The 16,721-nt window shown below is 39.2% G+C and overlaps 1 protein-coding gene across 1 annotated transcript in view; it reads left to right on the top strand.

Moving 5' to 3' along the window:
* Positions 1–16,721, top strand: part of ITGAV (integrin subunit alpha V) — a 105,830-nt gene that overhangs the window by 63,895 nt on the left and 25,214 nt on the right. Inside the window, exons 11-15 of the mRNA XM_075529823.1 lie at positions 1,044–1,096; positions 1,510–1,712; positions 4,285–4,476; positions 6,886–6,931; positions 8,464–8,571. Coding sequence (XP_075385938.1) covers positions 1,044–1,096; positions 1,510–1,712; positions 4,285–4,476; positions 6,886–6,931; positions 8,464–8,571 — 602 coding nt within the window. The remainder of the gene's footprint in view (positions 1–1,043; positions 1,097–1,509; positions 1,713–4,284; positions 4,477–6,885; positions 6,932–8,463; positions 8,572–16,721) is intronic.

The following is a 16,721-nucleotide window of genomic DNA, read 5'->3' as shown; positions in this document are numbered from 1 at the left end:
ATAAAGTGTGCCCCAGTAGATGTCATCCTTTCTTTATACTTTCAGTGTAAACACCCTGTAAACTCAGGAACAAGAATATGATTCTGTTAAATTCCAATCAACCTGGTGTTCCAGGCACAGTATACTTTATTACATACTCTCTGATTTGTGGTGGAATATGCCTTTTGTGTTCGCAACCACATAGTACCTATCAAAGTAGAAGGTGTAGGAATCTCCCTTGTTACTCCTTCCTGGTAGCTCTGCCAATCAAATTTTAGGAACTGCTAATTTTTTTTGTATCATTCTTTACCTTGGTTCAACTTTAATTTGTCATCTTTCCTAGTTTTTTTTTTTCTTGTTGAGGTCTCTTTGGAACTTTTTCCTTTTCATATTTATTCCTAGCCAGGCTCCTATTGTCCTTGATGGTCAGCAGACTACTATGGTCCTGGGAGGACATCTCATAATAAGCCTGTATAAACTCAAAACACATTTTACTCTATGTAATTCAAAAGCTAATGACCTGGCAAGGAATTGATTGAGCTTTAAAGAACTGCTTTCTCGCTGTACCTTTTCAAACAGTAATTCCTCTAGAGTGGTCATAGTTCTACACAGGAAAGCCAGTGTTGGGTTTGTGAATGTTTGTTATCTACTTGTGTCTCACAGCTGTTCATAATCACTTCTTACATTCGGTTTACATGTCTGTCTGCCACGACAGGTCTGATTGGGGTGTGTCTGCTGGTGTTGGAGTGTTTGGGGTCGTGGAGAGGAAGGAGATAACAGACTAGCCCCGGGAAGGGAAGTTGATTTTTTACCATGCCATTAAGTGGTCTGTGTTGAAGGCAGAGGAATGATGTAGATGGAATATGCTTCTCCCATACGTCTAGGGGAATAAGCAGGCTTGATTGTCATTTTATTGGTAAGGTGACCAAAAGAAGAAATTTAAATAGAAGGACTATATGCTAAAGGAAAAACAAAAGACATTATTTGATAAATGGACTGTAAATGTTAATTGTCTAAATTTGTCGAATGAAATGTAAACATTTCATTTTCATCTTGTTATCCAGATGGCTGCATATTTCGGATTTTCTGTAGCTGCCACTGACATTAATGGGGATGAGTAAGTGTTCAAAAATGCTCCCAGACATGGTTTCTCTTGTGTTTATGTATGAACATTTTACTGAAACTAAACATTTCCCCTTTTGTTTCTCTGTCCCCTTCATCCTAATGTTGCTATTTAAGAAACAAATTTATAGTAACCTTAAAGCATTAGACAATGACTTTTTTGGCTCTAAGTTGCATATATTTTCAGTTTTTATGTCATCAAAGAATAAAACTGTTTTGTGAATGAGCCTTTTAACGTTCAAGAAAAAGTTAAGGCTTGAATTGGAAACAATTGCAATGGTAACTGTTTGATACTCGGGGTGCCTGTGAAAGATGTGGACGAGGGAAACTGAGTTTTAATAAGAATGTGCTTGTTAATAATCAGACGGTGTTTCCTGTTGCTTGGGTGAGAATACTCTGTTCTTTTAGTTATGCAGATGTGTTCATTGGTGCGCCTCTCTTCATGGATCGGGGCTCTGATGGCAAACTCCAGGAGGTGGGTCAGGTCTCAGTGTCTCTGCAGAGAGCTTCAGGAGATTTCCAGACGACAAAGCTAAATGGGTTTGAGGTCTTTGCAAGGTTCGGCAGCGCTATAGCACCTTTGGGAGACCTGGACCAGGATGGCTATAATGGTAAGACCAAGGTTCATGAACTGGGGGTCCCTGATTCTCTATACCCAGGTAGGAAAGGTTGGAAACTTTGTTATAGGATTTTATTAGAGGAAGCTTTTCTGGAAAGAAGGATAGGGGAAACACCTGTTCAAAGGCATGATGTCTCTCCATCCCCACCATTGTTTCTAATTGTATCCAAATTTGAGCACTGGAGTGGTTACTTCTCTGATTGGACTCAGCTTGTCTAACTAGCAATTTCCCCTGTCTCTGTGTCCTTCTGAAGGAGCTCTGGTAACAGTGGTTCTGAATTGGGCTGTTAACCACGAGGTCTGAGGTAGGTAATTACCAGTAGCTTCATAGAAGTAAGATGAGGCTTTCCACTCCCATAAAGAGTTACAGCCTCAGTTTCACAGCTTTCCACTCCTATGAAGAGTTACAGCTTCAGTCTCACAGAAATCCACAGGGCAATTTTGCCCTATCCCTTGGAGTTTCTGTGAGTCGGCATGGACTCAATGGCAGCGAGTCTTTGGTTATGAGTGCCTCGCTTAGTGGCAGTGCCCTCTGCTGTTCGTCCAGTTTGCTGCAGTGTAAAAGACGCTCTTAGCGCATTGTCCAGGGAAGTCCTGCCTCAGGTATGTGTCACACATACCTCAAAGGTAGTGGAATTGGCTTGTGATGAATACTTTTAAAGCTTTCACTTCGATCGGGTTGCCTAAATTATTCTGAGGTAGTTTATATCTCCCTATGGAAAGCATACATGTTCAGGACGCAAGCCCATAGCTTCATTTCAATAACTGCATGCATCTTTAAAAGCAGTCACCTTTTATTATAGATCTGTAATGTGAAATTCAGATTCACCAAGAGTAAAAAAAAAACACCATTAAACAACTTTGTAGGATCACAGAATTGAAATTTTTTAATGGTTGGTTGGTTTGTGTAATGATCAATACATAGGGATAACTCCAAGAACCACAAGTCGTTGTTATAGGAAGGACTATGTTTGCCAAGACTATGCTCCTGCCTCTTTAGATTGTTTTGTGGTGTATACTAAGAACACCATTTCTAAGATTAACCTTTAGTATTATTCAGTGTTAGAAATACTACTCAAAGGGACATTGTGATTTCTAAATAGAGTCTTCACATTTTTTATCATCAAGAGAACTTAGCATAAAACATATGGATCAAAAGTATAAAGGTAACAGTAGAAATCTAAAATAATACCCAACCGTTTATCAATAACAAATGCGCCCTGGAAACAGAGTCAGATTTGAAGTTGTAGCCCTGAGTAAAGTGAACGACTTCCTGTACCTGCTCAGTCGACCTTCCTGGTTTTTCCGAGGGAGGTTGGGTGGTGTGTTGGGTTTTGTCTAGGGTATTTTATGTCATCTCCTGCCTAGGGTGTTTTATCTACTTTGAAGAAACCTTCTTCGCTTGCATGCTCGCAGCTGCTGCTCCTCCTGCTTTCTTGTAAAAAAAAAATTAAGATGTGTTATTTGCCATCACAACAAATATAAACAATAACAAGAAAAATACCATGGTTTTATAGAGATTTCGCAAAGCCTTGGTGGTGTTTTGGTTTACTACTTGGGTTGCTAACTGCAAGGTCAGCAGTTTCAATCCACTAGCTGCTCTCTGGGAGAAAAATGAGGCGTTTCTGCTCCAGTAAAGATTTGTAGCCTTGGAAACCCACAAGGTCAGCTTTACAGTGTCAACTGTGAGTCAGAATAGACTCCCATATTTTGTTTGTTTCGTTTTATAAAGAGATACAGCAGGGATGCCAGAGAGGCCACTGTGGTCTTCCATAGTTTCTCCTTGGATCTGATTGCCCAAATAACTCACTGCCATCAAGTCGATGCCAGCTCATAGCTGGGTTTCCGATATTGTAACTCTTCACGGGAGTGGAAAGCTCTCTCACTTGGGGAGTGGCTGGTGATTTTGAACTGCTGACCTTGAGGTTAGGAGTCAAATGAGTAACCACTATACAACCAGGGCTCCCATTGCCCAGATAGACTGTGAAGATGATGTTTTTCATAGAGCTGTTTTTATGTATCTAGGGATAATAAGCTCTTAGTAACCAGCTGTATCCTTTCTTGTTCATACCTGAAGACTTTAACCCTTTGTTGCTCCTAGATTGCACCTATTCCATCTCCTCCCATTATAAACAACACTAGGTAACATTAAGGGGGACTCAGAAAACAATATAAATAAAGCTAATTTACTCACTTTTGTAAACGTTGGGATGGATATGTGTAATCCTGGTCACTACTTCTCAAAAAAGAAAGGAAAATGCAGGAGAAGCAGAAGCCTCAGAAAATAGCACCTGAACTGTTTGAAGGAAGAAGTAGTTTGCATGAAGGAATAGGACTCTCCTTATGAGATGGCTGATAGCCCGTGCGCGCAGTTGAGGATGTGCAAAAGCATGAAGGGTTTAGAAAAGGTACAGGTGATTCCCTCAGTCTTTCCACACTAGAGGCGTCTTCTGGTCGGGAGTAGTTTGTTAATAAGCACGTTCTTGATGTACATATCCTTTTAGAAGTTATACTTTCAAAGCCTAAAAAAGGGTAAAAGGAAAACGTTTGCAATTTTTTTTCAGATATTGCAATTGCTGCCCCATATGGGGGTGAAGATAAAAAAGGAATTGTGTATATCTTCAACGGAAGAGCAGCAGGCTTGAATGCAGTACCTTCTCAAATCCTCGAAGGGCAGTGGGCTTCTCGTAGCATGCCACCAAGCTTTGGCTATTCAATGAAAGGAGCAACAGATATAGACAAAAATGGATATCCAGGTACATCTATGTATATTAAATTTTCAGCTGTTAGCCAATAACATCAGTTGCTGCTCTCTTGATTTATATTACAAATCATCTCAATTCAGTATTTCAAGTATTGAGCAAGACCCCAACATAACCAAGACCATGTTCTCATCACTGAAGAAGATACAAAGCAAAGACAGCTCATTTTCCTTAGCGGATCATTGTGGCCTTTTGAAATATTGTTTTAAATATATGCATTGCTTCTCTGAATCTTCACAAGATTATTCATGAATAATATAAGCTAATTATATCATTGTACCATTTTTGGAGAAGTCGAGAAACTGAGGAAGGCAATTTGCTCAGCTTCCCTCATGTTTGAGTTAGTTAGAAAAGGCTAGACCATTTTCTGGGTCCTTTTCACTTTACTGTATCGTAAAGGATATAGGAATGAAGAATTCTCTTCTTTAAATGAACATAATGCAAAAAATCTGTATTATCCTTGTTAAAAAAGTTAATGTGGGCTCAATATTTATAAGTATTTTGAAGTGCTTCTAGAAATAGTGCCTGGCGTTAATTCTCTTATTTTTAAAATAGTGGGATTTTGGTGCATTTAAAAAATTATTATAAATGTAATAGTAATTATAGAACTTAAAAACATATAGAAATGCTTTCTCTTTTTAGTCTTTATTCCATGTATACACGTGTTTCCATTTTTTTACATAGATTATTCATAATATGTTCACAGTATACTCAACTGTTCTTAGTACCGTGAATACTCCTGTATGAGCCGTTTACTGTTCTTAGTACCGTTTATACTTTTGTATAAGCCAAGTTTTTCAGCACATTATTAATGCAGTTTTTGTGGTAAAATTAGGTGCCTTGGTTGATATTTGGGTCAGCTTATATATACGGTATATTCATTTAGAAATATCAGACATCTCCACTTGTTAATTCGTTGCCCACTCACATGGGGTAATGTCATATCTCACTTAGCCATGTTGGGTACTTATATTCTAGTATGTAATTCTAATGCAGACCTCTGATAATTTTGTTAGGACACTAGTCTCAAATTGCTGTGTCCAAGGATATCCCATTTTTTCTTCAGATAGTCTTTTGTTGAGATGTACACAGCGAAATGTGCACCAATCCAACACACAGAATGCATTATATTCTTTAAGTTGTGCAGCTGCAGCCACCCTCATATCCTGAGTGGCGTCTCCCTTGTGAGCACACGCTCAGTGCCCTCCAAAGTCTCTGTAGCTCACAAGAGGAGACTGGTTAAGGCAAACATTTTTTACGAGTTAAGCTAAATGGTGTTCGGCTTTAAGAAGCTGGCAGGGAGTATTTTTGGTTTAAGACTTAAAAAGGTTATCTCAAAGCCAATAGTTTTAGTGGCTTATGCACCTGGCTCCGTAGAGTCTAGAGTCCATGAGAATTTAAAATTCTGGCCTGCATTTTCCCCCTTTTGATCAGGATTCTTCTTTGGACTCTTTAATCAAAATATTAAGGTGGGGGAGGGGGGCGGAGAAAATGAGCTGATTCCAGGAGCCCAAGCAGAAAGCAAGAGTTTTGAGAATGATGAGGGCAATGAATATATAAATGTGCTTTACACAATTGATGTATGTGTGGATTGTGATAAGAGTTGTGTGAGCCCCAATAAAATTATTTAACAATAATCATAATAATAATTCAAAAGAATATTAAGACACGAGCCAGACACCACTCTAGTTCTTGTCTCGCAACAAAGGAGGCAGGCAGTTGTTCAAGGAGGCAGTATGTATTTTCACAAGGCTGTTAACATACATGATCACTTTATGTTTCCACTCGCTCCAAAAGGAGGTTTTGTGAACTGTTTTTACATTCACCAGGAGGAAGGGAGAGTGATCATTTTCCCAAACTTGGACTCCTGGGTGCCACTTTTGTGTATTTCAGAGTAATTTTACACTGTATGTTAGGTAGAAACTGTTACTTTGTTTCAATTTAAGTTTTGATGGTTAGTGAGCTTAAAGAGTTGGAGATTTGCATGTATGTGTATGTTTTATGACTTTCTAAAGTATTTGTATTGTACTTATTGGGTTTTATTTTACGTCTTGAAATTGTAAAACCGCTTCATAAAACTTTTTGGTTGTGACTGTGTTTGTTGGGGTAGGTGTGCACTTCCTTATTGTGGTTGCCGTGTATTAAATTGCCATATTTAAGAACCATGTCTCTTATATGAAAGCCTAGTTTTACAGTAAACTTTTGTTATCGATAATAGCATATTTACAATTTTCACAGAAAAGTATTTTTGTAGATGCCCTCTTACAACAACTTAGTGAAATATAGTTTTAAGAATTTATGTCAATACTTACTATGCTTGGGGGCTTTACAGAGTGACATATGAATTCATTATTACATAGGAACCCTTATTATTATTTACATGTTTTTACATTCTCTCCTAAGATTTAATTGTGGGGGCTTTTGGTGTGGACCGAGCTGTCTTATACAGGTGAGCATATTTCCATATCCTGTAATACAAGGATATTCTGAATTTCTTGGCAGTTTCATAGCAAATACCATGTTTGAGGAAAGCTTGGTGCACTGTGGGTATGGTGTCAGGTTGTAACCTCAAGATCTGCAGCCTGCTCTTGTCATGTTTTGTAGTCTTAGAAACACTCTGGGGTAGCTGTGCATTGGAATTGACTTGATGATGGTGGGTGTGGATTTTGGCTGGCCAGGGTTTGAATTTTAGGCTTGTGCTCTGGGAGTGTTGATGAAAGGACTGCTCACGATCTTTGTTAGGCTGGAATTTTTACCGGAGCGTATCACTAGCTCTTTCTCCTTTGGAACCCGGTGGGGTGGGAGGAGAGGGGGGTCAGAGTGGCATGACCAGCCAAACCCCTCACTGCTCCACCTGGTCTCCTTGTTCACAGTTTGTTGCAGGAAAATAGTGTTTACACAAGGAAGACCCACGCAAGAGACAGCTGTAGATATTTTAATTTAGAAACACAGTCAAGACTCCCCCCTCTTTATTCTTTAAATTATATTTTCAAATACATTTTGTTTTTATTTTTTACACAGATGAGTTTACATTTATTTTCTTACAAGAGACAAGAAATTACTTGGGTACTTCTGACACTGTGTTCTATGACTACCAGGGCGCTGTGTGATGGGTGCACAACTAAAGATCCTTAGTAGGGACAGAGGGTGAAGTTCACCTATTTCTGTTTTCAAATTTTATGCATGTTGCCAGTCATTCTCTGTATCTCATCAATTCATTATACCTTAGAATATTACCTGACCAACTAAGTGGATTGAGCTGTTTTCAACTTCTGTGAGCCAGGTTTACACGTGGTAGGACAATGATCAGAGTTTGAGATAGATCAACGTCATTGTTGCTCTAGGAGAAGTGTGCACAGAAGGACTGATGGTTTTAAAACAGATACACTGACCTTTGCCTGCCATAGCTCCATACCGGTTTAAAACCTGGACAGCTGAATTTTTCAAACTGAATTTTAACTTGGTTTCATTGTTTTAAAATGATTCTTAATAAAAAAAAGTACACTTGGTGAAAATTCAGACAATACAAAATGTGACATAGCAGATTTTAAAAAACAGATTTTCTTCTACATCAGTCACTAGTTTATTTGTATGTCCTATCAGAAATACCCTATACATAAGAAAAATATTGTGTGTGAATGCACGCACACATATCCTTTAGACCTAGTCTTTTCTATGTTGGCTGTAGCTTTGAGATTCTTGCATATTGACACATAGATTTATAGTACTCGTTTATCCCATGGAATTATTTGGAATGGAGTAGCTATCGACAACTTACTTAACTACATCAGTAGACTGAATTTAGCTGTACCAGTTTAAGGGGTTCCTTAGACACAAGGACTTTCAGTGCTAAAATCAAGGCAGTCCTGGCCAAGCGAGAAGCATTGGTTGTTTCTTTTCTTTATTAGACAGTGTACTATCTGTGCATGTTTTTAACCTGAAATGTTTGCAACAATGTAACATTTATTTACTTTTTACCAGGGCCAGGCCTGTTATCACTGTGAATGCAGGCCTTGATGTATCTCCTAGCATTTTAAACCAAGAGAATAAGACCTGCTCACTACCTGGCACTGCTCTCAAAGTTTCCTGGTAAGGCCTTTGGTTGAATGGAAGTAACTGTTGTGATTATTAATTGAGCCATCATTAAAAAGTTAAAAATTTGTTGAGGGGTATTGAAAATGAAGATGGTTCTAAAATATTGTTAAGGCAATTTCCATAGATATGTTCTGTTTATGTCATAGATCACATTATAGAAATGTTGCTCCCAAGAAGTCTCTATAAATCCTTTATAAAGTAGGGTAAAATTATACTTAAAACAATATGTGCTTGCTCCATGCATATATTTAGAAAGGAGAAATCACTGATAGGATCTCAGAACTCATTTAATTTTTAAAATGTTAATTTCTGATTTAATATTATGAATCACTAAAGTGTGAAGCAATTTTATTTTACTGAAATTTGTACTTATTTTTGGTCTTTTACTAATTTCTAAAGAAAAATGTAATATACAATCAATCTACTTTCATCTAAAAAGTCTTTCTAATTTCTCTTTGTGAGCAAAGAACTTCCCAAAGTGGTTCCCAGGGTGATTTTAATAGTATATGGCTCAATTTTTAAAATTGCATTAGTTCCATATTTTAAAATTCATTTTATTTATCAATATTGTAAAGATTTATTTTCTGTGACTTTTAAGTAAACCCAACTTAAAAAGGTAAACTACCCCCAGAAGAATTTATTTCAGGTTAAAAAAATAGAATTTATATCAAAGGACAGCACTGAATCTGCAGCTCCGGAAGAGGGACATATCTGATCAGAGCACATGGGAGTAGATAAAGAGGGAGGAGGAGAAAGTGGAGCACATCCTGGCCCACCAGACCTTGAGGACAATATTCCCAATTAGAGCAGCCAGTCGACAGAGAGGACCACATGGCTGGCCCCGCTATGAGACATGATGCCCCTCACTGACCCATAGCCCTACAGGGGGCAACACTGGAGAAACAGTGTGGACATTGTTCCCAATCTGATCCTGCCACACTGAGGCAAAGCACTAAGGGGGTGCAAAAGAACCACAAGGGAATGGAGCAGCGAGATCCCCAGGGAATGCTGGGCATGATACCCCAACAAACTGGACTGGAAAACACTCCTTAAGGCCAACAAACAGTCCTTGAACTAACTACAGCTTTTCTTTCTTGTTGTGGGTTTTTTGTTTTGGTCATTGGTCTGTTGTTTTATTGTATATTGTTGCTTGGTTGTACTCTGTCTTGTTTTTGTGCATGTTATTATCTCCACAGGTCTGTCTAAATAAGATAGGCTGGATGAACAATCTGGAGGAGAAAACAATGGGACCGACAGGTCCAGGGGGACATGGGAGATGGGGGAGGTCAGGGGAAAAGGTAGTGGTGTTAACAAACCCAGGGACAAGGGAATAACAAGTGATCCAAATTGGTGGTGAGGAGGGTGTAGGAGGCCTGGTGTGGCTTGATCCAGGGTAATGTAACCAAGAGGAATTACTGAAACCCAAATAAAGACTGAGCATAATAGTGGGACAAGCAGAAAGTTAAAGGAAATAGAGGAAAGAGCTAGGAGGCAAAGGGCATTTATAAAGGTCTAAATAAAGGCATGTGCATATGCAAATATATTTCTATATGAGGATGGGGAAATAGATCTATGTGCATATATTTATAGATTTAGTATTAAGGTAGCAGAAGGACCGTGGACCTCCACTCACGTACTCCCTCAATACAAGAATACTTTATTAAATTGGCATTCTATGATGTTCACCTTCCCAAAACAACCGCTGAAGACAAAGAGGGTGAATAAGCAAATGTGAAGAAAGCTAATGGTGCCCAGCTATCAAATGATATAGCATCTGTGGTCTTAAATGCTTGAAGGTAAACAAGGGGCCATCTAGCTCAGAAGTAACAAAGCCCACATAGAAGAAGCACACCACTCTGTGATCACGAGGTGCCGAAGGGATCAGTTATCAGGCATCAAAGAACAAAAAAAAATCATATCAGTGTGTGCTCACCTCCATGATGCGATCGTTGAAGACAATGAGTGCATAAGCAAATGTGAAGAAAGCTGATGGTGCCTGGCTCTCAAAAGATATAGCGTCTGAGGTCTTAAAGGCTTGAAGGTAAACAAGCGGCCATCTAGCTCAGAAGCAACAAAGCCCACATGGAAGAAGCACACCAGCCTCTGCGATCACTAGGTGTCGAAGGGATCAGGTATCAGGCATCGTCAGAACAAAAAATCATATCATCGTGAAGAGGTTGGGAGTGTGGAGTGGAGATCCAAAGCCCATTTGTGGGCCACTGGAAATCCCCTTACAGAAGGGTATCTGGGAGGAGAGGAGTCAGTCAGGGTGCGATGTAGCAATAATGAAACATACAACTTTCCTCTAGTTCTTAAATGCTTCCTCCTCCCCCACAATCATGATTCCCAATTCTACCTTACAAATCTGGCTAGACCAGAGGATGTGCACTGGTACAGATAGGAACTGGAAATGCAGGGAATTCAGGGCGGATGATCCCTTCAGGACTAGTGGTGTGAGTGGTGATACTGGGAGGGTGGAGTGAGGGTGGGTTGGAAAGGGGGAACCGATTACAAGGATCTGCATATGACCTCCTCCCTGAGGGACAGACAACAGAAAAGTGGGTGAAGGGAGACGTCGGACAGGGCAAGGTATGACAAAATAATAATTTATAAATTATCAAGGGTTCATGAGGGAGGGGGAAGGGGGGAAGGAAAGGAAAAAATGAGGAGCTGATGCCATGGGCTTAGGTAGAGAGTAAATATTTTGCGAATGAAGAGGGCAATGAATGTACAAATGTGCTTTTCACAATTGTATGTATGTATGTATGGATTTCAATGAGTTGTATGAGCCCCTAATAAAACTATTTTAAGAAATGGTAAAATAAAAATAGCAGATTGTAAAAACAGCATAAAATGATACAGAGTGGACAACACAGAGAAGAATTCAAACATTAAAAAAAACCTTATGCAAGAAGGTTGCTGCCAGAGATTCAGGCCTGATTCAGAAGATATGGAATAGGGGAAATAAATCATTGCTGATACCTTATGTATCTTCGCTGAAAGCAGAGAATACTAGAAATATGTTTAAGTGCATTTTATTAACTCTACAAAGGCATTCAACTGTGGATGATAACAAACTGGATAACCTTGAGAAGAATGAGAATTCCAGGACACTTTGTGCTCATGCAGAACTTCTATATGGACCAGGAGGCATACGTGTGAACAGAACAAGGGAATACTGTGTGGTTTAAAACCAGGAAAGGTGTGTGTCAGGATTGTATCTCCTCCCATACTTTTCAGCCTGTATGTGGGGCAATTCCTCAGAGAAACTGGATTATAGGAAGAAGAATGCAGTGCCAGGATTGGAGAAAAGTTTCTTAGCAACCTTTGATAGGCAGTTGGCAACTTTGCTTGCTCCAAGTGAGGAAGACTTAAATCACTTTCTGTGGAAGATCAGGGATTTCAGCCATCAGTATGGATTACTGTATCTAAAGAAATGAAAATCCTCACAACTGGACCAATAGTTAACATCATGATAAATGGAGAAAAGATTGAAGTTGTTAGGGATTTCGCCTTGCTTGGCTCCACAATCAATTCTCATAGAAGCAGCAGTCAAGAGATAAATAGTGCATTACATGGGGTAACTTTGCTGCACAAGATCCCTTTAAAAGCCAAGATTTTACTGTGAGGCCTACAGTATGTCTGACTCAGGTTATGGCATTTAAGTTGCCTGATGGAATAAGGAAGATGGAAGAAAAAAATCAATGCATTTGAACTATGGTGTTGGTGAAGAATATTGAAAGTACCTGGACTGTCAGAAGAACAAACATATCTACCTGTCCTAGGAAGAGGGACAGCCCAGATGCTCTATAGAGGCAAAGATAATGAGACTTGGTCTCATGTACTTTGGGCATGTTGTACGGAGAGTGCAGTCCTTGTGAAAGACGTACTGCTTGGTAAAGTAAAGGGGCACAGGAAAAAGACCCTGGATGAGATCGATTGAGACAGTAGCTACAGCAATGGGCTCAAACATGAGAACAGTGGGGAGGATGAATCCCGACCAGGCAGTGTTTTGTTCTGTTGTGCAGACAATTGAATGAGTCAGAACCACTCAAAGGCACCAAACAGCAACAACAATGAACATTTCATTTCATTCTCATTCTCAAAGGAAGACTCTTAAGCTTTCTCCTTTAAATGAATGATGGTTAAATGGCTGTTGGTGTTGCATATATGCCATTTTTTGCTGAGAGTTTTTATCAGAAAAGGGTGTCCCATGCCTTTTTGGCCTCAGTTGAGATGATCTTAGGGTTCTTTTGTGGGTTATATTGATCGGTTTTCTAATGAGCATTCTTGCAGTTCAGTGTATGAGTCCCATGTGATCATGGTGTTTGATTTGTTTTATATATTGCTGCAGTCTTTGACTAGAATTTTTTCCCACTTGATTCTAGTAATTTTTACATTTCATTTTTGAATTTCTATGACCCCATAGTTTAAGTAATATATTTTTTTGTTTCCATTTATTGATGATTCTTTCTTTCTTTATCGTGTTTATTTCTAGCTTCTTACCATTATGATCAGAGTGTGATTTCAACCTTTTAAAGTATATTTGGACTTGATTTTGTGTCTGACCATATGGCCTTTTCTGGAAAATGATCTATGTGAGCTGGAGAAAAATATATAGGAGTTCTGATGTTGGTTGACGTTTTCTAATTTTTCCAGTATTTGATACATGTACTTTAACATATTGGTGTTAGATGCACATAGAGCTGGATCAGTTCTTTTATTATTACGTAATGTCCTTCTTTATCTCTTGTAATAGATATTTAAAGGCTATTTTATCTGGTATCAGTATGGCCAACCATGCTCTTTTGTTTATCGGTTGCCTGGAATATTTTTCTCCATATTTCAGTGTCTGTCTAAGATTCGTATGTTGTAAACAGCAAAAGGATGTATCGTGCATTCTTATCCCTTCTGCCACTTTCTGTCTTTGGCATGGAGTGTTTAGACCATTTACATTTAAGATTATAACTGAAAACGAAATGTCTGATCATTTCAATGTGCTATTTATTGAGTGTTTCATACTTACTTGTTTTTATATTCTGAGTTTTTAATTGTATTTGGGTGCTTTCTTGTGATGAGCCATTTTGCTCTCTTCTGAGTGTTTCTTTTTCTATTATTTCTCAGTGATTACCACATGTTGTATTACACAATTTATATTTATAATAGTGTAGAACATATGAGCAATAGCTAGGATAGGACTTTAGTATAATAAATCTAGTTCTAATATTCTTTTCCCTTCCCCATTTCTGCGTGTGTATCTCTATTAATATCAATATACAACCTATATTCAGTTTACTTAATCTTAAATGCCTTTGCTTTTTTATTTGGAATACCTTGAGTAATACTTGCAAAACTGGTCTAGTGGTAGAAAATTCTCAAAACTTTTGGTTGTTTGAGAATGTCTTGATTTTTCTATTCATTTCCTGGGTGACTAAACACCCAGGCGGCGAGGTCAGATGTGCCTCAACCCTCCATCTTTATATATTTATTCTGACACCAACCCTTCCTTCAAAGACATGGAACTTCTATGCTGGGCTATATAATTCATTGCATTGGCTACACTGAACTCACAGACAAGACTCACAATTTAGCGGGTTGATTAGTGGAGTTAACAGGTTACTAGTGGTCAGGATTCATAAACCATAAGGATACAGTCATTGGTTCACTGTGACACCTCTTCTCAGCCAAGAATCTTACCAGTTCTTTTGGTACCTGCCTCCTTGGGCCAGGGAGCCAGTCTGCTGCTCCACCTCACACTGATCGTCTCTATGCTTTTAGGTTTAGTCTCGTATGTTTGCTTCAGTCTTTTGTGCGTCTGATCTTGGCCTTCACCACTTCAGATAGAGATCTGGAATGTGCCCTACTTCAGATGGTCCTGAGATTGCTATCTCCTGCTGAGACAGCTCACCATTGTAGTCTGAGGAGTAGCAACTGCAAGTAACCAATCCCCTCTATTAGTGTTTCACACACCCTGTTTGTAGAGTTCCACCCAATCCTTTGGTGGGTGTTACAAGAGACATAGATAGAAGAGACATTATGAAATTCCATTCACCACACTGGGGAAAGGATTTTTGGTTGACACTTGTTTTTTTCCAGTATTTTAAATATGTTGCTCCCTTGTCTTCTGGCCTCAAGTTCCTGGGGAGAACTCTGCACAGATTCATGCCCGTAGTATGATATAGTGCATTTTACTCTGGCTGTTCTCAGGGCCTTTTCTTGTCTTTGGTTTTTAAGAATTTGGAGTTGATCATTTTGTCTTTCCTGAATAGAAATCATGTAGCAACTATATTTTCAGGCTTGCTTCCCTGTTCAGGTCTGGGACACTCTTTGTGCTGTCGTTTAGAAAATGGTTTCTGTGGCTTCATTGTTATCACGGGGCTCTGGGATTCCAGTAATCTAATGTTAGATTTCATAATTAGTTCTGTTTGCTTTTCTTTATTATTTTCTCCCATTTCTCTTGGGATTTAGTAGGTTCAGCTAGTTAGTCTTTTGGTTCGTTTATTCTGTTTGTTTGACTTTTAATGCTGAATGTTTCTCTTGTTTTTTTTTCTAACTCAGATATATTATTCTTCAGTTTCAGTAGTTCTCTTCTTTAAAAAATTTTCAGTTTTTTTTGTTCAGTTTCTCATTCTGTTCCTTTTATTTGTTCCTAAACTCAACTCTCCCCTCCCTGCTCCTCTGGTATGATGCTTTTTGGCTTTCTTTAAATACATTTAAACCAAAAGTCTGGAAATGAACAATTATTTGCATTATTGCAGCTTCCATGGGGGAAAGTTTCTTTCCTTCCTGTTTTGATTACTCTTTTTTCTCTTATGATTCTCTGTGTGTCATGATCTTTTCTTGGCCTTGAGTCATTTTGTTCTTTCTACTTTTTTCTCCATCCATTCCCATCCCCCCTCCCTTTTGTTATGCATCCTGTTTATTATGGAAGAATTTTCCAATTGGACATCCTGGTGGCATGAAGCCCAAGCACCTGGCTGCCAGTTGAAAGACCAGAACCCACATCCATTACTCACTCTGGGGGAATGACTCCAGACCACCTGGCAAAGCTTCACAGCCTGGGAGTGCCACAGGGCAGTGCCCTCCACCGTGCAGGTTTGCTGTGAGCCAGTTTGTCCCAGCATCAGTGGGTTTGTTGTCTTCTGAGAAGCAAGAGTTAGCATTCTTACCTTACATGTCTTTCCATGGTCCTGCAGTAGTTCTGTGTATTTGGTTTGTGGAATTCAGTCCCCGAGTTGGGTTTGAATGGAGGGTTGGGAAAGTTAGATGTTCACAGATGCTGCTGTAAGCAATAAGACTCGACTCTCTGTGGCGACAGTGTGGGGCACTGTGTCTTTCCCTTGTCAGGACTGCTGCACAGATACACCCACAGCGCCCCGCCGTGGACCTTATCTTTAGTCCTAGCAAGATGGAAGTGTTCCATCTCCTCCTGCTGCCTTTGCGTTCGTGGACTTTGTACTCATCAGTCATGACCTCAGCAAAATTCAGCAGCACTCTGACCCAGCCGGCTTTATGTGGCCTGCAAACTCCCATGATCGTTACACTGCTTTTTAAAAAGTAATAATAGTAAATCGGCTAGAACTTCCTCAGAGTAGCTCCATGTCTGTGCTCCCTGTTTGAGGTGTCACCCAGCCCCTGCCCCAAAATGACTGTGGTTGATGAGTGAGCCCTTCCTCCATCCTTTTCGCCCCTGCCAATGGACCCACCTCAACTTGCCAATAGCTGTCCAGCGTCCTGAAATTTCAGTCTGTGTTTATTTTCATTCAGTGTCCAGTGAGTTAATTGCTGGGGCGGTAAATGAGATCATCCAGTTTGCCATCTTATCTTGACTCACCACATTAAATTTGACTTTTTACCCATTAATAAATTGTGAGAAAAACAGATACACACACACACACACACACAACCTGCCTAAAAGGACTTGCTAATTAAAGCAGCCTTGTTAGGTCATTTATTAGATGTTACTTTAAATCCGAACTGTCATTTTCTTCATTCTGATTTACCAAGTTTTAGAATGTTGACCGGATGTTAGGAGACTCTTTTTCTTCTTTCTTCTCATCAAAGTACCACAAAATTAAATGTGCTTAAATTAATGAAACATGAGTTAAGATTATTCGATGTAGCTTCATGTTTAAAAAATAATG

The sequence above is a fragment of the Tenrec ecaudatus genome, chromosome 13 (genome assembly GCF_050624435.1).
Source record: "Tenrec ecaudatus isolate mTenEca1 chromosome 13, mTenEca1.hap1, whole genome shotgun sequence".
Lineage (NCBI taxonomy): Eukaryota > Metazoa > Chordata > Mammalia > Afrosoricida > Tenrecidae > Tenrec > Tenrec ecaudatus.
Note: the sequence above shows the minus strand (reverse complement) of the source record. Positions and strands in the feature narration are given on the sequence as shown.